The sequence below is a fragment of the Macaca nemestrina genome, chromosome 8, assembly GCF_043159975.1.
Source record: "Macaca nemestrina isolate mMacNem1 chromosome 8, mMacNem.hap1, whole genome shotgun sequence".
Taxonomy (NCBI): Eukaryota; Metazoa; Chordata; class Mammalia; order Primates; family Cercopithecidae; genus Macaca; species Macaca nemestrina.
Genome location: NC_092132.1, coordinates 79,122,409 through 79,143,998, shown reverse-complemented (window position 1 = coordinate 79,143,998; position 21,590 = coordinate 79,122,409). Strand labels below are relative to the sequence as shown.

At 41.6% G+C, this 21,590-nt stretch overlaps 1 protein-coding gene across 5 annotated transcripts in view; it reads left to right on the top strand.

Annotated features, from left to right (window-relative positions):
* Nucleotides 1-21,590, top strand: part of LOC105482188 (tripartite motif containing 55) — a 50,973-nt gene that overhangs the window by 4,730 nt on the left and 24,653 nt on the right. For all 5 annotated transcript variants that reach the window (XM_011742189.2, XM_011742190.2, XM_011742191.2 and 2 more), the window contains exons 3-7: nt 3,495-3,660; nt 5,558-5,653; nt 18,829-19,062; nt 19,400-19,422; nt 19,525-19,649. In XM_011742189.2, coding sequence (XP_011740491.1) covers nt 3,495-3,660; nt 5,558-5,653; nt 18,829-19,062; nt 19,400-19,422; nt 19,525-19,649 — 644 coding nt within the window. The remainder of the gene's footprint in view (nt 1-3,494; nt 3,661-5,557; nt 5,654-18,828; nt 19,063-19,399; nt 19,423-19,524; nt 19,650-21,590) is intronic.

Sequence of the window (21,590 nt, the reverse complement as noted above, 5' to 3'; positions counted from 1 at the left end):
ACTTTCCACTGTAGACGATTAGGACTGAGCCCTCACATGGCTAGACTTTACCCTCTACTTGGGAATTCTTTTACTCTCCCCTGGGTTGAACCCCTTGCTTCCTGGATTCCAGGTCTCCTTGTTTGGTGGCTTACTCTCTTGTTTCTGTGGAGCACATCCTCAAGTAATCTCTTGAAACGTGCACAAAGTCCTCCTCTTTTCAGCCTCTCCCACTCCGTCACTGCCTACTTCCGCCTTCAGGACTCCTGGCTCCTGCAGTTCCAGAGCCTTTCCAGGGTTCCATAGCTCAAGTCAGCTTGCTTATTGTAAGCTTCTCACTGCAGGAACGTAACAGAACTAAGATGCAACTCAAAGTAGGTCATGTCCCTTCATCCAGATGTTCCTAATTTCCAACATTGGGTTGACATCTCTCATTTGCTGTCATCCGTGTTCACTTTTTGTCCTTATTAATTTATGCCCTTTTATTTCCTTATCCTCATTTCACTGGGATTTCAGCAGAATAAATACATACATACATATATAAATACATAAATAAATACGTGCTTGTGTGCATTCTGCCACATTTAATTAGAAGACCCTTAATCCGATTTTTGATACGAGTAAAAACTGAGACCAAAAGAGGTTAAGTAACTTGTCTAAGGCCACATAGCCACTACATGGAGAAGCTGAGCTGGAATGAAGCTTTAAGATCAGTTTGGCTGGGCACGGTGGCTCACACCTGTAATCTCAGCACTTTGGGAGGCTGAGTTGGGCAGATCACCTGAGGTCAGGAGTTCGAGGCCAGCCTGACCAACATGGTGAAACCCCGTCTCTACTAAATACAAGAAAAATTGGCCGGGTGCGGTGGCAGATGCGTGTTATCCCAGCAATTTGGGAGACTGAGGCAAGAGAATCACTTGAACCCGGGAGGTGGAGGTTGCAGTGAGCTGAGATTGAGCCATTGCACTGCAGCCTGGGCAACAAGAGCAAAACTCCATCTCAAAAAAAAAAATCAGTTTGACTACAAAGTTACTACTTGAATTGCCTCACCAAGACCAGATGCCCACTCCTCAGGAAACTCTAGGGTGGCCTCAGGAACCTCAGAGACCAGAGACAGCAGGCTACAGACTCCTCAGTCCAGCCTACACTGAATGGCGAGGGGCCACAGCCAACATTTAGCATTGGGCCTTTACCACAGCTGTGAGCTTGGCTGCTCTCACCTCATAAAAATGTATTTATGTCTTTTTTTTTTTACATGCCAAATCTGTCCCAAGTCTGTTACATGTTTTAAGTTGTACAGAGGTCTCATTATACGCTCATCTATGAATGGGTGGTGCCTCTGGGGCTGGGCTACAACCTAAATAGGAAAAACCCAATGAGGAATACGGGAAATCAGTGTATACAGCACCATGAAAAAAATAAATAAATAAATTGAATCACAAACAAAACTAAATATAGAGCCTTATGGCTGTTTTCACATTTTCAATATTTGCACATACTGTATAGACACGTGCTCTGTGACACTATCTCTGGTCACAGTTATTGATATCAGAACAGCATGTGGGACCCAGGCTGCCCACTCTTGCTTAACCCACGTTAATAATAAGGTGGAGATACCTAGGAGGGAAGGATTTAGAGGGGAAGATGCCTTTGACCAGGCAGAGACCAACTTGCCAGTCCAAACCCCAGAGGGCACTGTCATTTATTAAAGGAGTAATCAGGAAGTTGTCTGGTCTCTTCCTCTGCCACTCAGGAGTGCCAGGTGATCCCAGGCTTTCCCCATATTTGCCATGCCTTCTCCAGCTGGGTGGTGTTACACTAGAGCACAGAGAATACTGTCCATTAATAGGTCAAATTCCCTTTCGTTGTCTCACTCATTTGTGCAACGAGTATTTACGGAGCCACTGCCTCTGTGCGAGGCACTGTTCCGAGTACTGGAGATGCAGCAAAAAAGAAGACTCACCATGGCCCCTGCCTTCATGGAGCTGATTTTCTAGTGGAGGAAACAGACAGACCTGAGAGGGGAACAATTTTCTCAATTGTGGAGTTGACTTTCCTTATTTGAGTTCCAAATATGTGGTCAAATCAGAAGGTCATAGACTTCAAGGAAAGCATATTGGTGCAAAACCAGACAGAAATTCCTTTTGCAACAATCAGATTCTAATATTTTGAAACTGGAAGTCCATGCAATTTTCTTATGAGACCCAGGGATTCTCCCAATGTTTGTCCTAATCTCAAGTACTTGACATCCACCTAGCAACTTATAAAGGAACATTAGTCTCTTACAGAGGTACATCAGTATGTTCTCTGCCTTTCTCTGAGTTCTGGGGTTGCAGCTACAAGATACCACACATCAGAAACAATGGGTTTCAACACCTGTATTCATGATTCACAGTAGGAAGTGCATTTTACATTGTAACCACTTACATATATGGATGGATATATATACACACACGTACATACATATATACGCACATACACACACACACGAACACACATACTTTTGTTTCAGTCACATATATACACATGTACACCTGAAACAAAAGTTTCGAATAGCTATACTTTTTCTTACTACATGTAATTCACAGTATTTGCTATTCCATTCTATTTTTATTTTAACAATGCGGATCATAGCTCCCTAAATTGATTTCATGCCTCATAAAAACCTGTAGTTTTTAAAAATTGGATCTGTATAGCAACAAAAAAAAATGTAGTCCCAAATCTAAGATATTGCTAAATGACTATGTGTTTGGAAATTTGAAGAAAGCTTCTGGATTTGGATTTGAATTTTTTTAATACTTCTGAAAACTATTAGCAGCCTCAGTCATTAGATAGGATATATCAGAATTCCTGGGGTTTATATAAGGAGGTACACCCACACTTGCCTCTCATACACAGTTGCATCCAACCAGTACTTGAATTAATAATCAGAAGATTTCGGTTCCATGTGAGCCACGCCTATCCTCACTCCTTCAAGTGAAAAGGGTGTTTCCTGGGGCCAGAGGCTGGAGGGGTGTGATCTAGCTCCTCCCAAAACTTGTGCAAACTTGACTTTTAGTTAATCAACAACTTCCTGTTCTTGGTCCATAATGGGAAAGTGTCCCTTGAGAAACTCGTGAGCATGTGGACACAGTGCTGGACCACATTCCTGACGGCTCACCAGGGTCCGATGTTCGAACTTTCAGGAATTTCACTAGCAGATTCTTAAACCTTAAATAACTTAAAATTGGCCATGTGGAAATACACCATGGAAATGGGCAAATGGTACAAATCAGGGTCTCCACGTCTCTGTCCCTACCCCAAGCAAGTTGTTAGAGATTTGCCAGCACTCCCCTGCTACACCTGCAGGGAAGCTGAATTTGGTGAACTCTGAGCACGTAAAAGGGCCCCTGGGGGCCTTCTGGAATAGAGTTGCTGGGCATACAGGGACGAGAAGGAATTTGCAAGGCAGAGCAACAGTCTCTGCTCTGGCCCAGTGAGAGCTGATGGACATTTATATGCCTACCTCCTCCCAGGCCAGAAAAGAAGTCCGACCAGCCCATGTGTGAGGAGCATGAAGAGGAGCGCATCAACATCTACTGTCTGAACTGCGAAGTGCCCACCTGCTCTCTGTGCAAGGTGTTTGGTGCACACAAGGACTGCCAGGTGGCTCCCCTCACTCATGTGTTCCAGAGACAGAAGGTAACAGAGCTGCTCCCTCCCTCCTGCACCCCCTTCCCATCCTCACACCTCAGGGCCTTGCTGGGGCCAGTGTGAGTGGCCTCCTCTGGTGGAGGAGGAAACCCAAGCCACACAGGGCCAAGGGACACTGGGGGCACACAAGGTCTGCAGGAAGATGTGTGCACAGTTGTGCACGAGGCACACACCAAATTCCCTGGACGGTGGGGGGAAAGGCGAGACAGGGCAGGGGTGCCCAGGTTCAGGAAGGGGCACAGAAGGGCAGGATCCCTGTTTTTGTGCCCTTTGGAGGTTGCTAAAGATGAGCAATGTTAGGGGACCCAGCAAAAGCTCAAACTGCTCAAGATTATGTGAAGTTTAGACTACAGATAAGAAAAGGACAGCTTTTTACCCTACTCACAGAATACTTTTCTTCATCCACCCATGAAAGGTTTCTTCGGTCCTCCTCAATGCCTTTTCTCTCGCACTCTTAGTGAGGGAGGGTTACACTAATGACATACAGTTACAGAACAGCTTTAAAACACAGACTTGTGCTGGCCCTCCTGTCACGGGGGCCAGTTGCCTAAAGACCCCTCTGAGTGTGGTGCATACCCTTGACCCCAGGGCCTCAGCCATAGCCCCCTCTACACTTTACCAACCTGCCAACCTGGTTTCATGCACGAGCAGGTCAGTATTTATCCATCTGGTGCAGATAAAAGCGGAGTTGGGTACTCCAATAGGTGCAGCCACTCCAGGCACTGAGAATTTGAGCAGTTCCACCTCTCAGTTTCTTTCATTTAGAATCATCAGTTCCACATTTGATCAGTGTTTTACTGTGAAGATCAGCACTGGAATCAAATTTGGAAGTAAAACTCTTGGGCAACTCCAACTGCAACTAGTGGCCACTAAGTGCTAAAGCTGGATTTTGCAAATTATCCACAACATTTATTTTTCAATCCAGTTACAATTTATTCCCCCTTCTGTTCTGCCCACCTCCCCCAAAGTCATAGCATGATAGAACTGGATGGTAGCTGTTTCACAGTCCTTCCTTCAGAGCCCATAGACTCATGTGAGATGGACAGAAGGACAGACTGGTGGGGCCCTCACCCTTGCTCCTGTTTGGCCAAAGTAGCTTCACCTCCATATTAGCTTTCATTTGAAGAAGGTTCTGCAACTTTAAAATATTTTATAATCACTGTTCTGGTCCAATCTTCTCCTTCTAAATGTGAGAAAATTAGGCAGAAATTGAATATATGTTTTGCCCAACATCACAGAGAAGTTGGGGGTAGAGCTGGACCAAATACATGTGTCTCCCAAGTGCCCATCCAGTGTTCCCAGTGGCTCCATCAGCCAGCCTTGGGAAGGGGGTAAATAGGAACAGTAGAATCTCTTCCTAAGTCAAAAGAGCAAAGGAATTTCAAAGTTGACATTTCTCTCCTAGAACCAGTTCTTTGTTTCAGTGTGAAGTTTGTAATGACTTAGTCTAATGTGTGTTTGTGTCTGTATACACTACATTCTTATGCCCATAATAAGTGTATGTTGAATAAATGAGTATTTACTATACACATTTCCCAAGTAAAATTGACCCTTAGTTCCACTAGGTAAATAATTCCATTTGGGTCCCTGAAGTCGCATATTAGTCTCCATGTCATTTATAAGCAATACTTACAATTCTTTAGCTTGAACATGTTGATCTCAATATTAAGAATGTGATGAAAACTGTGAAACCTCTCCCTGCACAAATGTATTCATACACAAAAGTTTGCTTGCAAAATCAGGAGGTCCACAGGCCTCCCTGTTAGTCCTTAGGGATTGCATGTATCCTAAATTAAGAACCTGTAAAGACAATATTATGACCAGTTCACAGTTGGGGTGACTAGGAAATCCCTAAGATATGGGGTTCATGTTTTCTCTTCATTAGTCTGAGCTCAGCGATGGCATCGCCATCCTCGTGGGCAGCAACGATCGAGTCCAGGGAGTGATCAGCCAGCTGGAAGACACCTGCAAAACCATCGAGGTGAGTCAGGTGACTCTCACAGGGTCTCCACCAAGCCTGCAATACCCGGGGGTTCGTGGCTTCCTCAGTGCCACACTAGACATCCCTGTTCTGACCTTTCATCCTTTGCTTCTAGAATGGCCTCCTTCCTGATATGTCTCTGAAATATTCACCTCCTGCACAAAAAGAGACATTACCACATGAGTCACTGAGGCAGATGTTGCCACAATTACTAGGGCTATTGTTGCATGTGTTGTTCTTTCTTCCTTTTGAAAGATTAGCTACAAGAAAAATAAATCCCCCATCGTGGAAATCAGTGTTGTTGCTATTAGAGCAAACTTTCTTGGTGGAAATCCAAACTGTCTTAGGAAATGCTTGTCGGTGCTTTAGACAGTCATAGGCAGGTCTGAGCTGCACTTCTCCGCTCTCACAGCAATACTGCGAAGTGGTTGTCAGGAGGAGAAAAATCTGCCTAGCTGTAGTTAGAGAATGGCTCGGGGACTGTGAGCTCATGGAGGCCAGAGTTCAGGCTCATTCATCACCACTTGCCCTCTGGCTGGCCCAATGCCTGGCACATAATCAACACTCAAAAAAAAAAAAAAAAAAAAAAAAACTTGCTGAATGAATAGATGAGTGGCTGGTTGTTTAGCTTATATACGTGCTTGCCGTATAGTAAGTAGAGCAAATCGACTTGTCCCTCAAGATCAAATATAAAGTATGTCATTACTGGAGGCCTTTAAAGTGTGGAAGCCTAAAGAGAGTTAGCTATGTGGCAGATATCTTTTCAGGAATTGAAAATTCACTGACTAGTTACAGCCATGTTGCTCTGGGACAGGTGCAAGATATCTGGGTTCAAGTCCAGGCCCTGGCTCTGTAACCCGGAGCAGTCCATTACAATCTCCCTGCTCTAAGCTTTGGGGTCATTGTTTGTGTAGTTGGACCTCTGTGCAGAGGGTGGAGGAATGATGCTGTTCAATTCATGGCATATAGTTCTCATTGCTGGGTGCCAAGCCTCTCTTGTTATCTATTTATTCCCCATTATCCTCATTTCCCACTCTTGTTCTCTTCCCCATAGATCACCACTCTAACATGTTTGATGTTCTGTTTGTATTCTTATAAAATATGTATTGTGTTATATGCATGTCTTTTAATTTTATAAATGGTATTGTGTGGAATTTTTCATTCTGCTTCTTACTTTTTAAAAAACCAAGCCTTACATTTTTGGAGTTTTTGTTTGTTTTTTGGGATGGAGTCTCACACTGTCACCCAGGCTGGAGTGCAATGACGTGATCTCGTCTCACTGCTACCTCTGCCTCCCAGGTTCAAACGATTTTTCTGCCTCAGCCTCCTGAGTAGCTGGGATTACAGGCTCCCACCACCATGCCCAGCTAATTTTTTGTATTTTTAGTAGAGGCGGGGTTTCATTCTGTTGGCCAGGCTGGTCTCAAACTCCTGACCTCCTGATCTGCCCGCCTTGGCCTCCCAAAGTGCTGGGATCACAGGCATGAGCCACCAGCATTATGTTTTTAAGATCCATTTGTGTTGCTACAAGGAGATTCAGTTCCTCAGTTTTCTCCTCTGTAAAAATGGGGCAATCATGGTACCTACCTTATAGAGTTACTATGAATAATTAAATAAGCAGAAGCAAAATGCTTAGCACAGTGCCTGGTGTGTGGTGAGTGTCCAATAAATACTATTCTTATTATTTTATCATGAGAAAGGCAAATTCTATTGAAAGCTAAAGGTCATTTTCTAAATGAGGGCTTTAGAACATTAGCTATACTTATCTCATTTTAAATTTGCACATTATTAAAATCAATTTTGTTTCTTCTCCACACTCATATTCCTGAAAAGATCCATGATCAGTCTGGGATCCATTTATAGGAGGAAAGTTTTCTCTTGGTGAAGAGCCAAAAGAGATTCGGAAACAGACAGTACAAACTTTTTTCTTTGCACTTATTTACAATAAAGGCAAAATACTATTCAGTTGTAACACCGTGAATCAGCACTCCAGGTAGTACCAACCTGAGTCTTGAGTTTATAAATAGGGGCATGTTGCTTGTGGGTGAGCAAGGTGATCTCAAGGCTTTATTGGAGATGTCTGTTGGAAGGAACAGGCTTTGTGTCTGGGATGGAGAAGCTGGAGAATGCACAGGAGAAGAGCCCTGGAGGGGTCCATCTGGGTCTTGAGCAATTTGATTCTTGAGCAAATGCAAATGATTGGGGCTCCATTTAGCCAGCATCAGAGGACACCGAGTGGGCTGTAGAGCTTTGACAACCGATTTTCTTCATAGAAGCCAGTCAAGGGTGCGGTAGGAAGTGCTGTTTTTATTCACCGAAATGACTAGAATGAACAGGTTTGAAGTTAAATCAGCAATAGGGATTAGTGCAGATGTCAGGAAGAATGCTTGGCAGGGAAGGGCAGGATCATTACCCCCATTCTTATTGGCAATACCATTCATTGAACATGACACACTTTTCTAATAAGCATTTTCACAGGTGGCTAGGGGAGGGTATGTAATCACTCTCTGCAGGACTTCACGATGAGGCTGCAAATTGTCAGGAGTCTTAAAAGTCCATCTTTTTATCTGTTTATTTCATTTCTTTCATTTATTTCATACCTGTTTTTGTAAGATGAAAAAACATAGCAAGTATACAGTCTTATTTGTTGTTTAGAATGTATATTCATATATAACAGTATAGAAAGTACAGTCATGCACCTTGTAATATTTTGGTCAGTGATGAACTGCATATATGATGGAGGTCTCGTAAGATTATAATATCATATTTTATCATATTTTTACTGTACCTTTATATATTTAGATATGCTTAGATGCACAAATACCATGTATTACATTTGCCTGTGGTATTCAGTACTATAACATGCTGTACAGGTTTGTGGCCTAGGAGCAATAGATCATGACATACAACCTAAGTGGGCAGTAGGCTCTGCCATGTAGGTTTGTGTAAGTACCTTTTGTGATGCTCACACAATGTAACTGCCTAAGGATGCACTTCTCAGAACATACCCCATAGTTAAGCAACACGTGACTGTGGATATTTACATATAACCTTCTATACATTCATGTGGAGAAATCAGGAATGAAAAACATCAAAAGCTTAAGGCCTGTGAATAGTGGGACTGCAGGTGATTTTCAGTGCCTCCCTTTTATATTCCTGTATTCACATTTTTATAAAGTGAGTCTGACATTTTTAATAATCAGCAAAATAAAGAATGAGTGAATATGACTCACATGAGCATAGTTCTTTCAGATCAGTTAAGGTGGCTCATCTGGAGATGTAGAGATTGTCTCAAAGCCCCATGGAGGTCTCCTACTTTATGATTCCCACTTGACACATTAGCCTTCATTTGAAGTGTCCCTGAGGACAGGGACGGTTCCAGATGGCCACCCTGTGCATCTGTCATCACTGGGGTGATCTCCCAGAGCCGGTTCCATATCAGTGGGCAAAGCCCAGAGGCTCAGCTTCTTGCCAGCCTGCAAGGCAGGACAACATGGAGCAAACCAGGTCCTCGGCTTGCAGTGAAATTGTCCTAGCTTGAGAGCCCGGTGGATTCTCTACCGGGGTCAGGGCCACAGAGCTCTTGTGTCTCCTCTTCTGCCCGGAGTTCATTTCCCTTTCTGGCTTTGCTCACCACCTGCCCAGAAACATTTTCTGAGAAGCTATGAGTAGTTCCTGGCCGGGGGGCCGGGGGGGGGGGGTTGTTAAAGAATTCTCTTTTCTGATTGGTGAAGATCTCCTTAGGGATGGAAATGAAGTAGTCCCTGGGGTGGGTATTATCCTTCCATAATTACACAGCCTCTCCCCGCCCTGGGCCCTGACACCTGCCCCAGAGCCCTTTGGTGGCAGTGCCTTCCTTGCACATGTCTAATTTTGTCCTAATCATGTAATATCACATAGGACTGGCCTGGTGAGGCACCTGTCCCAGGACCCGCCCTGGAGCAATGCTGAGCTTAGAGTAAATTACATTGTGGACTCCTTGTTATCATTTAAGAATAATGTCTGCAGTTAACATGAATTTACAGTGATAATGAAGAAGGATTTGAGAATGACTATAGTTGCAAAAGGGCGGTCTGAAAGGGGGAGTGGCATTTTCCTTCCGTGCTGTGGGCTGACAGGGAGTGAAGGAGCCATGAGTCTTTTTACCTCTGCTTCTTGAGAGAGGCTTGGCCTAAGACGGTCCCTGAACTCTGGACTGCAGGTTGGAGGGCTTCTGGGCTGTTCTATGAGCCCAGCATGATCTGAAGTTTCACTTGCCTTTCTAGGCCTGGAGATGTTCTGGACAGGAAGGAACTGGATGGGGGGCTGCCTACAGGCAGTGGAAATGTCCATGGGGAGCTCTCCGCTTCCAGGAAAACATGCTTGACTTTCACTCCTCATCCCTAGAGAACATAATCTACCTCTTGTAAACTTTACCAGTGGCACTTATCCTATGTCACTGGATGCTTAAGGGCACAGACTGTTAATACTAGCCCTCCTAAAGGCAGGCTGGCAGGCCTAGAAACATCCCTGTTTTGTATGGCCTGTCTAGGGAAAATTGTTCCAAGTTGAATAATAAATATTTGATATTGAGCATTTTCAATCTCTGAAAAAGGACAACTTGAATAAAACCCTCCAATGATTGTGCAGTGAGAACAAATTCATTGTGTTTCCAAAGCAGTGATTTTACCCCAAATGACCTTTTCTCATCTCTGAGACATTGTCCATGCCTTTACAAATATGAAATATGAATGTAATTAAAATTGTTTAAATAGCTTGCCAGAATTGTAAAGTCAATATAGCATATGTTTAAAAGAACAGATTTCAGAGTTTGAGTTTTAGCTCTGTTGCTTAATTACATGACATTAGGCACGTTACTTAAGCTTCCTGCCCCTCGGTTTCCTCAGCGTTACAGTGGGAATGATAATATCTTCTTCACAGCATTGTCATGATGATGAAGTTGAAATAAGAGGCACATGCCAGGGGCTTGGTAAATGTCACCTAACAGCCTCAGAGTCAGCTTGGAAAGCATACACTTATTCTGATGATGTGACCCAACTGGAACCTCTAACGATTCTGGAGCATGTTTTAAATGGTGTCAGAAGACGGTCAGGTCCTAGTTGACTGTGATGGCAGGACTGAGCAACTTCCTCTAGAGGGACATGTTGAGAATGAATGGAGCTAGGCATGACTTCCGTTCTTTATCGAAGAGGCTTTGTGGCAACAGGAAATACTGGCAACCAAGGGAGACTGAGCCTCTTCTGGGAAACGTAGTGACTACCCACAGCAGACCAGAGTGAGATAAACATCTGCTCAGCCTGACAAGTGGCTTTCGCTGAACCATGGGGCTCCACTCAGAACAGGCCCACCTGGCCCTCAGCCCTCATAATGTCTACTCAAGAAGATTCTAAATGATCTGGCCTAGCCCAGAAAAACCCAAATGCCAAGAACCCCAAGATTAAGTGTTAGAAATCCCTCAAATTATGGCATAATTATCCTTTGAACATGGAGTGGCAACATAAAGTAGTAGAAAAGAGCCTGAGTTTGGAAGACCCGAGACCCAAGCCACTGAATGGAGTTGTTTGCTGAGCACTACAAAAAGGGGCCGGCTGATGGAGAGCCGAATCCCAGTCTGGGTGCCCAGAAGATGGTGTCTCTCTAGTTTATCTGTCCTCTTTCTAGGGACATCCTAGTCTGTACTCATGGGACTTCTCCAAGTGCTTGTAACTGGAGCTTTATAAATGAAAGGCTGGATTTGATTTTCTTGAAAGGAACTTCTTACTTTAGTATAGTTCTTTTTTCAGTATTATTAATCTACAGGCTGCTTTTCTTTTTCTTTTTTGGAGGGTTAGTGGGAGGAAATCCTGTTTGCTTAATGAAGGGAATTTTGAAGTTCCTTATTTCAAATGAAGGTATAGCTCTGAACAAGTATGTCTCGATGAATGTTGGAGGAATGTGGTGGAGATACAAATGGGCCTAATCAAGCCAGTTGCTCAGTGACAAGTGGTGGGGCTAAGAGCTTATCTTCAGCTCTATTTTGGTCACAGAGCTGTATTCCTTACATGGTAAGAGCAGTGGTCGTTGTTGCCTTAGGATTTTTCCTATTGTGGCCATGACACATGCACAAGCTAGTGCTGAGCTTTCAGGGCTAGGACTTGCAATGTATGTCTTAATGCTGTCAATGACACAAGACTTGCCAGGAACAGAGGGAGGCACGTCATAGCCTAGTGACTGTCTGAAATGTCTTCACATTTACTTGAAATTAGAGAGTCTTGGAGCTGTAGAGTCAGAAGGGACCTTAGCAATTATACAATTCAATCTTTCACTGTAGAAATACAAACATGCTAATGACTGTCCTGAGGTTCAATGGTTTCCCAAAGGTTGCATAGTCATATTTTACTGGATTTTTTGTTTTTTGGTCTTTTTTTTTTTTTTTTTTTTAACATTGAATGAAGCAGAAGCTTGGAATATCCACTTAAATACCTATTTCTTTGGAACAGAACAAAATTGAAGCTTTTGCATGAGGGCTGAATGTTTCTAGATGCAAGTCATCTATCTTTCTTTCTTTCTTTCTTTCTTTCTTTCTTTCTTTCTTTCTTTCTTTTTCTCAATCTATATTTCTCAAGTGTGCATGCGTGCCATATTTCTGTACACATAATGCTGGGAACTGGTGATGAGCTAAACATAAAAGGTCCTGTTCACAGGCAGTTTTTATTCTAACAGAGGAGTTAGGCAATAATCAAATGAATAACAAGATCATTTTAGAGAGTGATAATTACCTGAGAGAAAAGCAAACCAATAAAAATCTAGCCATTTAAAACAGTGGTATGATGGTGCTATGCTTGGAAGGCTATCTTCTCTTTTAATGTAAGGTCATCTATTGTTGAATTTTTTTTTCCATGAGAGGTTCTCTTTGCAGTTGCATGTTTTGTTTTTCTTATTACTACTAAAATATAAAGGTGACTAGAAATTGGAGTCTGCCAATTTTAACATTTCCATGATGTCAACAGTTAAACAATGGCTTTAGATCAATGTTAAATGTTACCTACTCACTTCTAAGGAAACAACCCAATGACCATTTGATTTTTTTTCTTTACATCCAGAAATGTTGGCATTGGTTAGGAACAAATATCCCACCCATCATCATCTTACCATTTCAATATGGGAAAGATAATCTTCACTTTGTAAAATCATCCCCTTTTGGTATATTGCATCCACACTGCATTCTCCCTAGAAATGGGATGAATTTTATTTTCGTTAAAATATTATAGGCAACTTTAATTTCATTCCCCCAAGAAGCCAAGAAATATAACTGTCCCAGCAGACCCAGGAGGAAGGCTGTGCAGCAGCCAGAGGCTTTGCATCAGAGTATGCCTGGAGGCCAATACCTACTGCATTTATGGCGGAGTTATACTTCACTTGCTAAGCACACTTACACAGGTGCACACACACAGAGGATGTAGGAACCACAGACATCAAAAGGGAGAAAATGGAGACTATTTGAAAAGACAAACTCAAAAGCTCAAAAATTATATATTTTGATTGAATTACTGTCCAGAGAAGAGGGGAGGTATATGGTTCCGAATTGGTCTTAAAGATGCATACCTTTTTACTCAAGTAAATGAAAGAAGCATGCTAAAAGCAAGGAGCCTTCTTGGAAATGAGGAAGTGTTTGTGGAGAAGAGACAAATATGGTTGCTATCATGCTTTTGTAGGTAACAGCAATCCTTTAAAGTGTGCTGTCTGCAGACGTTTTCACAATGCAAAAGTCCACATATTTTCCTATTCCATTTTTCAGGCTGCTAGAAAGTTACTGCTGAAAGTGTTGCAGATTCACATTAACAAAGGCACAGCAGGTACTGAAATTCACAGTCATTACTGTCAGTAGCTAGGTGGCCTCTGAGAACATTTTTTTTCATGGCACATATCTGTTCCCTCATCAGCTTAGAGGGCAAACTGATAACCTGAGGTGTTTATTGTTCCCTGACTTTCACAGCACTTTGATGTTAGGGGGCACCTAAGTTAGTCTCTCGTGTGTGGGTTCTACCTCAAAGAGTGTGAAAAAATAGAAGACTTCATTTCATGGAGTATTTCACATTTGAATATGACGTTAGGTTAACCTGAACATTTTGAGTTAATTTCTCAAAGTCTGTAAGTTCCAATTTCATAATTCCAAGGAAGAGGCATGTATTTTTGCCGTTTCAGAAACAGATTTATCTAACTCTTACCCTTTTTTGCATAGAATTATATTAAAAGCTAATTAAACAAGAGAAAAATGTTTTTTCCATTAGGAATTAGAAAATATAATTTTATATTTATCATTTATGATACATTGTTTTCTTTATTATTCTCCACAACATTGAAAAATTATGGTAGGTTATTAGATCATACAATACCAGGTACAAAGTGAGTAGCTGATGAATTTTGTTGAAAGAAAGAACTAGTGAATATAATTCTGAAACAATTTAAGATGCCTTGCCTTTAACCTACCTTAAGCATTGTGAATTTGCTTTTTTTGTTTTTTTGTTTTTTTGTTTTTGGAGGTGGAGTCTCACTCAGTCGCCCAAGCTGGAGCGCAATGGCACGATCTCAGCTCACTGCAGCCTCCACCTCCCAGGTTCAAGAGATTCTCCTGCCTCAGCCCCCCAAGTAACTGGAATTACAGGCACGTACCACCACACCCAGCTAATTTCTTGTATTTTAGTAGGGATGGGGTTTCACTGTATTGCCCAGGCTGGTCTTGAACTCCCTAGCTCAGGCAATCTGCCTGCCTTGGCCTCCCAAAGTGCTAGGATTACAGGTGTGAGCCACTGTGTCCAGCCAGTAAATTTGTTAAAAGGCATATATTTCATTTACAAGCACTTCATATAATTTTTTTAAGTTACTTAAAATATGGGCCCAGCTGGGTGTGGTAAGAGTAGATCAATGACCCAGGAGTTCAAAGACCTTGACTCTAGGCCAGGCACCAATAATAAATAATCGGATGGCCTTGAGAAAGTGACATCTCTGCTAGGTTTCAGTTTCCACATGAGTGACATGATTGATTTGGAGCAGGTTACTTCTAATATTCCATGCAGCTTCAAAATTCCACAACTGCATAATTCAGATTAAGGAATTTGGACCTAAATTTAATAGACACTGATCCAGTGTCTAGTGGATAGACACTGATCCAATATATCCCAGGTAATATTATAAGCACTTTACAAAGTATTTAATGATATAATAATTTTAATTGAAGCATAGACCGCATATGGGGTAGTATTTCCTGCACTATAAAGTATAAACAAATGATAATAATTGTACTAACATTCAATATAAGTTATTTAAAAACAGAATAGAAATAAAATAATGCTTGGAATTGGAAGAAATATAGGAATGAAATTAGATATTCCTTTTTTTTTCAAAAGATAGCTGAGTAATTTAATATCAGATAAAGTAATAATATCAGAGCAAAGAAATTACCAGCAATAAAGAGAGGCATTACATAATGATAGAAATGTCAGCTGAACAAGCTATAGCAGTATTAAATGTGAGTTCATTTAATAACATAACTTATTTTTTAATTTTTTTAAATCTTTATAGATTCAGGTGGTATGTGCAGGTTTGTTACATGGATATATCGTAGTGGTGGGGTTTAGGCTTCCATTGTACCAATCACTCAATTAGTGAACACTGTACTCAACAGGTAATTTTTCAGCCCTTACCTCCTGTCATCCTCCCTGCTTTAGGAGTCACCAGTGTCTGTTATTTCCCTCTATACATTCATATGTACCCACTGTTTAGTCCCCACTTATAAGTGAGAACATGCAGTATTTGATTTTCTGTTTCTGAGTTATTTCACATAGGGAAATGACCTTCAGCTCCATCCATGTTCCTGCAAAAAACTTTAAACCGGCAAAAAATTATATGATCAAAATAAATGATTTAATTTTTATTTGACTTGAGAGAGTACACTAGATTACACATGACTTCACATCTGTCTCATTATAAATGACTTGGCTGCCATAAACTTGAATGTTCTCACATATTAAATCACATAGGAGAAAACTTTTGTGAATCAAAGACCTTCTGCCTGTATTACATCTTAATATAATATTCATTATGTTATACATATTTCAAGTGCACAACTCATTTGGGAGAAACAAGCTGGAAACCATCATATGTTCACAGTAGAACTTCTAAATATCGGAGAGGCTTATTTCATGTATACAGTGGGCACATGGTTGCCTGAAGGTTGGGACAAAAGATAATACAGTGAAAGAGAGTTTGATTGGAAAACTACTAATAGGTTTCAGTTTCTAGGCCTGGTTGAACAGTCCAACTGTCAAGCTAAAGGGCTGGAAATGGATGGAAATTTGTCAAGCCAGGCAATTTCCACATCTTGACATGCTGCATGGACCGTTGTTCCATTACTTTGACAACTGCCAGGACTTCAAGCATTTTCGTCCCCTCCCGAACCTCCTTTACTCCTACTCCTCCTTAAGGTCAAGCTCAAGCACTAACTCCTCTGAGAAACTCCTCCTGAGTCAACATTTCTGGCTCCCCTAAAAGGTCTTCCATCTACACAAAGGGTTGGACAAAGATTCCATAAATGCTTCTAAAACACCTGGTATAGATCTCTAAAATATTTACATTATTCAGCCTAACATATCAAATTACATTATTGGTCTATAGTCTTTCTTAGTGAACTGTGAGCTCCTTGAGAATAGGAATGATGTTTAACTCTTTTTTGGATCCCCAGAGTCTTGCATGATACATGACACAAATGACATGCATTGTTTGTTAAATCCATGAATGCATGGGTGGATGCCAGTGGTAAGTCATTTACTATTAAAATGGTTGGCACCACTGGATCTCCATGCATTATAATTTGGTTAGGAACTGTGATGAGAATTGACTGTGCTCCAAGAAAGGCCATGGAGTGAAGGATATATTTCTTGCACATTTGCAGAGTATCTTCATAATCAACAATTTGGTTTAGGTCATTCTCCCCAACTCCACACTGAGAATAGTAGAGAAATTGAGAGGAAACGAAACACATTAAACAAAATCTATTCCGCCAGGTGTGGTGGCTCATGCCTGAAATCCCAGCACTGTGGGAGGCTGAGGCTGGTGGATCATGAGGTCAGGAGTTTGAGACCAGCTTGACCAACATGGTGAAACCCCATCTCCACTAAAAATACAAAAATTAGCCAGGCAAGATGGTATGTGCCTGTAATCCCAGCTACTCAGGAGGCTGAGGCAGGAGAATCACTTGAACCTGGGAGGCGGAGGTTGCGGTGAGCCGAGATCCCACCATTGCACTCCAGCCTGGGTGACAGAGCGTGACTCCATCTCAAACAAACAAACAAACAAAAAAAAAAAAACAAAAAAAAAAACCCCACAAAATCTATTCAACAGATATTTTCTGAACAGTTACTATCCAAGGTGCTGTGTGTCCTAGGCAGACCCAGATTCTACCCTCAAGAAAAATATAGTTTAGATATTTAAGAAATTCACGTAAAGGAAGAAAGCAATACATGACACAAAAGACTTCAGTGTTTACCAAAATGAAAGAATATGTAATAAAGGCTATAGAATGGTCAGAGATGTCAGAAATAAATTTGCTGGATTCCCAAGAAGCTCTCACTGTGCAGGAGAGCTAGGTTAGATCATTATGGCTCACAACCTGCTCTCAGCTAGAAAGATCCTGGACCCAGAGACAGTCAAGTCCAAGGAGACTGGCATACATGCACACCAAGCTTACCAGGGATTGAAAAACCAAAAGGCCAATGACTATGTGAACTGGATAATTAATTATGATTTAAAGATGGGCCCAGAGTAAAGGGATCTGGATGGTACTGGAGATACTTCAGTCACACAACACAAACGTGCAAGCCAGACTTCCAACAGAGCCTTTCTCTCCAAGAGCATAGACCGAATGCAGTATTTCCCATTCTTAGACAGTATTGGATAAATAAGGATCTGGTAGATATAGATATATGCTATCAATGGTAACTATTATGAGATTTCAGAAAGTTAAAAGGTTGCATTCAGCCATAAACATCAAGGGACACTTTATGGAAGAAGTGGTAGTCCAACAATGTCTTTGAATTGCTTAGAGTTTGCAGTGGTGACTTGGGGAAGAACATTGCAGACAGAGGGGAAAGCATGAACAAAGAAAGTGAGTGGTTTATTTTTGCTGGAATTCAGGGTATACAATAGAGGATAGTAGAAAGTTATGAGAGAAATTGGAACCAGATCATGGAGGGGTCTTGAAAGCTAGTTATGAAGTTTAAATGTTATTCTTTGTGTAAAGGGGAGTCATCATAGCAAAAAGCATGATTAAGGCCGGGCATGGTGGCTCACGCCTGTAATCCCAGCACTTTGGGAGGCTGAGGTGGGCAGATCACTTTTGGTCAGGAGTTCAAGACCAGCCTGGCCAACGTGGTGAAACCCCATCTCTACTAAAAATTCAAATATCAGCTGGGCGTGGTGGCAGGTGCCTGTAATCCTAGCTACTCAGAAGACTGAGGCAGGAGAATTGCCTGAACCTGGGAAGTGGAGGTTACAATGAGTCGAGATCGCACCACTGCACTCCAGCCTGGGCGACAGAGCTAGACTCTGTATCAAAAAGAAAGAAAGGAAAGAAAAAAAAAAACATGATTAGAACTGTACTCTGAGAAAATTAACTTGGTTGCAGCGTGTGAGTTGGCTGGGAGGAGGGAATCCTGGCTGCAGAGGCCCTTGGGAAGCTACAAAATCTATATAGGAGTACTGAAACTAGGACAATATTGGTATAGGTGGAGCAGAAAGAGACTTGAAGGTACAAACCAGGAAGTATCATAGCATTTTCCTTGCACACACACTCCAAAGCAAAATATAACCTATAACCTATGTAACCCAAATATAATATAAAAGAAAATCATTCTTTATTTCTATGAAATTCTTCATTTATAAAGAACAGAAGATTGGAAAACCATTGATTCATGTAGCCAATTTAATTGATTTTTAGATAGTCTAAATATCAAATTTGTTAAAAATGGAATTTCCAAAGCACCAACATAGTGGGTGTCCATACCTAAATGGACAACTTCAGGGAAAAGAAAAAAATATCCTACATAAGTAAATGTTTTTCTTTCCCAAGATGACTAGGTGATTTCTCCAAATTGACTTTCTTTTAAATAGTTTCTAACACTAGCTAACCCAACTAATAGGAATGTTGCAGAAAACAGAAACAGGAGCTTTGTGAGAAATTTGATTACCTGTACGGCATTTTGGAGGAGAGGAAGAATGAAATGACCCAAGTCATTACCCGAACCCAAGGGGAGAAACTGGAACACGTCCGTGCTCTGATCAAGAAGTATTCTGATCATTTGGAGAACGTCTCAAAGTTGGTTGAGTCAGGAATTCAGTTCATGGATGAGCCAGAAATGGCAGTGTTTCTGCAGGTAAGTCTCTTTTTGGCACCAAAGTAACAACCCAAAAGGTGGGTGCTGGAAAATTAGTTATCACATTTTTATTATTTTATGTACATTTCAGTTTTTATTTATTTTACCAACTAAAATATAAACCCCATATACTTACATATTCATCTATCTAACAACTTAAAAACCATGTCTGTGATACTGCTTAAATCTAAGAGGGTTCTGGTATAAGACAGCAGTTATTTATGACATTTAGAAACTAAGCTATGAGATTCTCAGAGTCAACAAAGGAAATAATTGTCTTACCACTGTCTTTTATGGAAATAATTTAAGTAAGACTATCTTTTGTTTGCTTTCACAGAATGCCAAAACCCTGCTACAAAAGTAAGAACTTTTTATTTTATGGAAAAATGCATATTTTCACCTTTACCCAAGGCTATCCAATTTTAAACAGTGACAGAAAGTGACAACTTGTCTTTGTTGCAGAATCTCCGAAGCATCAAAGGCATTTCAGATGGAGAAAGTAGAACATGGCTATGAGAACATGAACCACTTCACAGTCAACCTCAATAGGGAAGAAAAGATAATACGTGAAATTGACTTTTACAGAGGTTTGTTATTCTTTTGACCATTTGGCCGAAGCTGCAGGTGTGTGAAAGCTGCCAAAGAGTCGGGTGGGAGGAAAGCGGGGATTCAGAATCACCTCCAGAATCACTCGACAACTTTACAAGGATCATATCCAATGTGAAGCTCTATTTCATTACAGGATCACATCGTTTGTTGACGGTGTTCATTTAGCTTTGCATATATGGTGGCTTTTTTTTTTTTTAAATGGACTTTCACTGTGTCGCCCAGGCTGGAGTGCAATGGCGCTATCTCAGCTCCTTGCAACCCCCACCTCCCCGGTTCAAGTGATTCTCCTGCCTCAGCCTTCTGAGTAGTTGGGATTACAGGCACCAGCAACCACACCTGGCTACTTTTTATATTACTAGATAAATAGGGTTTCTCCATGTTGGCCAAGCTGGTCTTGAACTTCTGACCTCAGGTGATCCACCTGCCTCAGCCTCCCAAAGTGCTGGGATTACAGGATGAGCCACCGTGCCCAGCCTGGTGTCTATTTTAATGTCAAGTTGAGTATTTGACTCTGGATAAGCAAATGCTTCATAATTGATGTAATGATGATATCTCAACTTCAATGCTATACACAGCGTTAGCCAAAATGATATTAAGTGTCGGCAGGAGCAAGGTTAAAGATGAGATAAAACCAATACATAAGAGGCATCTGGGATAGATATTGCAGCACATCAACCTAATCAAACTTGAGAGGATAAGAACAGTAACAACTCATAGAATAAGTCACAGCCGAGCGCAGTGGCTCACGCCTGTAATCCCAGCACTTTGGGAGGCCAAGGTGGGTGGATCACCTGAGGTCAGAAGTTTGAGAACAGCCTGGCCAACATGGTGAAACCCCGCCTCTACTAAAAATACAAAAATTAGCTGGGTGTGACGGCCAACGCCTGTAGTCTCAGCTACTCGGGAGGCTGAGGCGGGAGAATCGCTTGAACCTGGAAGGTAGTGGTTGCAGAGAGCCGAGATTGTGCCACTGCACTCCAGACTGGGTGACAGAGCAAGACTCAGTCTAATAAACAAATAAATAAAATAAGTCACAACCTGGACATAAACCTGGGTCTGTGTGATCAGTTATACTCCATGAGCTATAACCACATTCCTACCTTTTGGCCCAGAAATCCCATTTCTGAGATTTTATCCTGATTAAATAATTGAAAAGTGAAAAATAATCTTGGAGCTGACCAAAACTTTGATCACCTTGACTCATGCTAGCCCATCTAGATGTTCACACCCCTCAGCTAGAACACTGGTAATGCTATGAGGCTGCACCAACATCCACAGACAAAATTTTAAAGGCAGATCTTCAGGACATATCTTTTTAAAAAATTGCTTAACATTGTCTGTCCTTAATGTCGCCTGAGGGAATATTAAGATCAGTGGGTCAGGAAAAGAGTCACAGCATTCCAGCACTTTGGGAGGCCAAGGCGCGTGGATCACTTGAGGCCAGGAGTTCGAGACCAGCCTGACCAACATGGTGAAACCCCATCTCTACTAAAAATACAAAAATAATTAGCCGGGTGTGGTAGTGTACGCCTGTAATCCCAGCTACTCCAGAGGCTGAGGCAGGAGAATCACTTGAACCCAGAACGTGGAGGTTGCAGTGAGCCGAGATCGCACCACTGCACTCCAGCCTGGGCGACAGAGCGAGACTCTGTCTCAAAAAATAATAAATAAATAAATAAATAAATAAATAAATAAATAAAAGAGTCATGACATTAATTATGGCAAAAGTCAGTATTCACTGAACAACAGAGATAGAAAGCTAAAATGACAAAAGGGTTTTGTATGTTTTCTAAGATAGGGAAGAGAGTTGCACTTCCATTTAATGTGACAGAGATAAATAAGTGGCAATCCCAGGCCTCTGGGAGCTTGTAGATGTGGCAGACTGTAATAAAAATGTGGACGGGCTCTGGAAGGTGAGG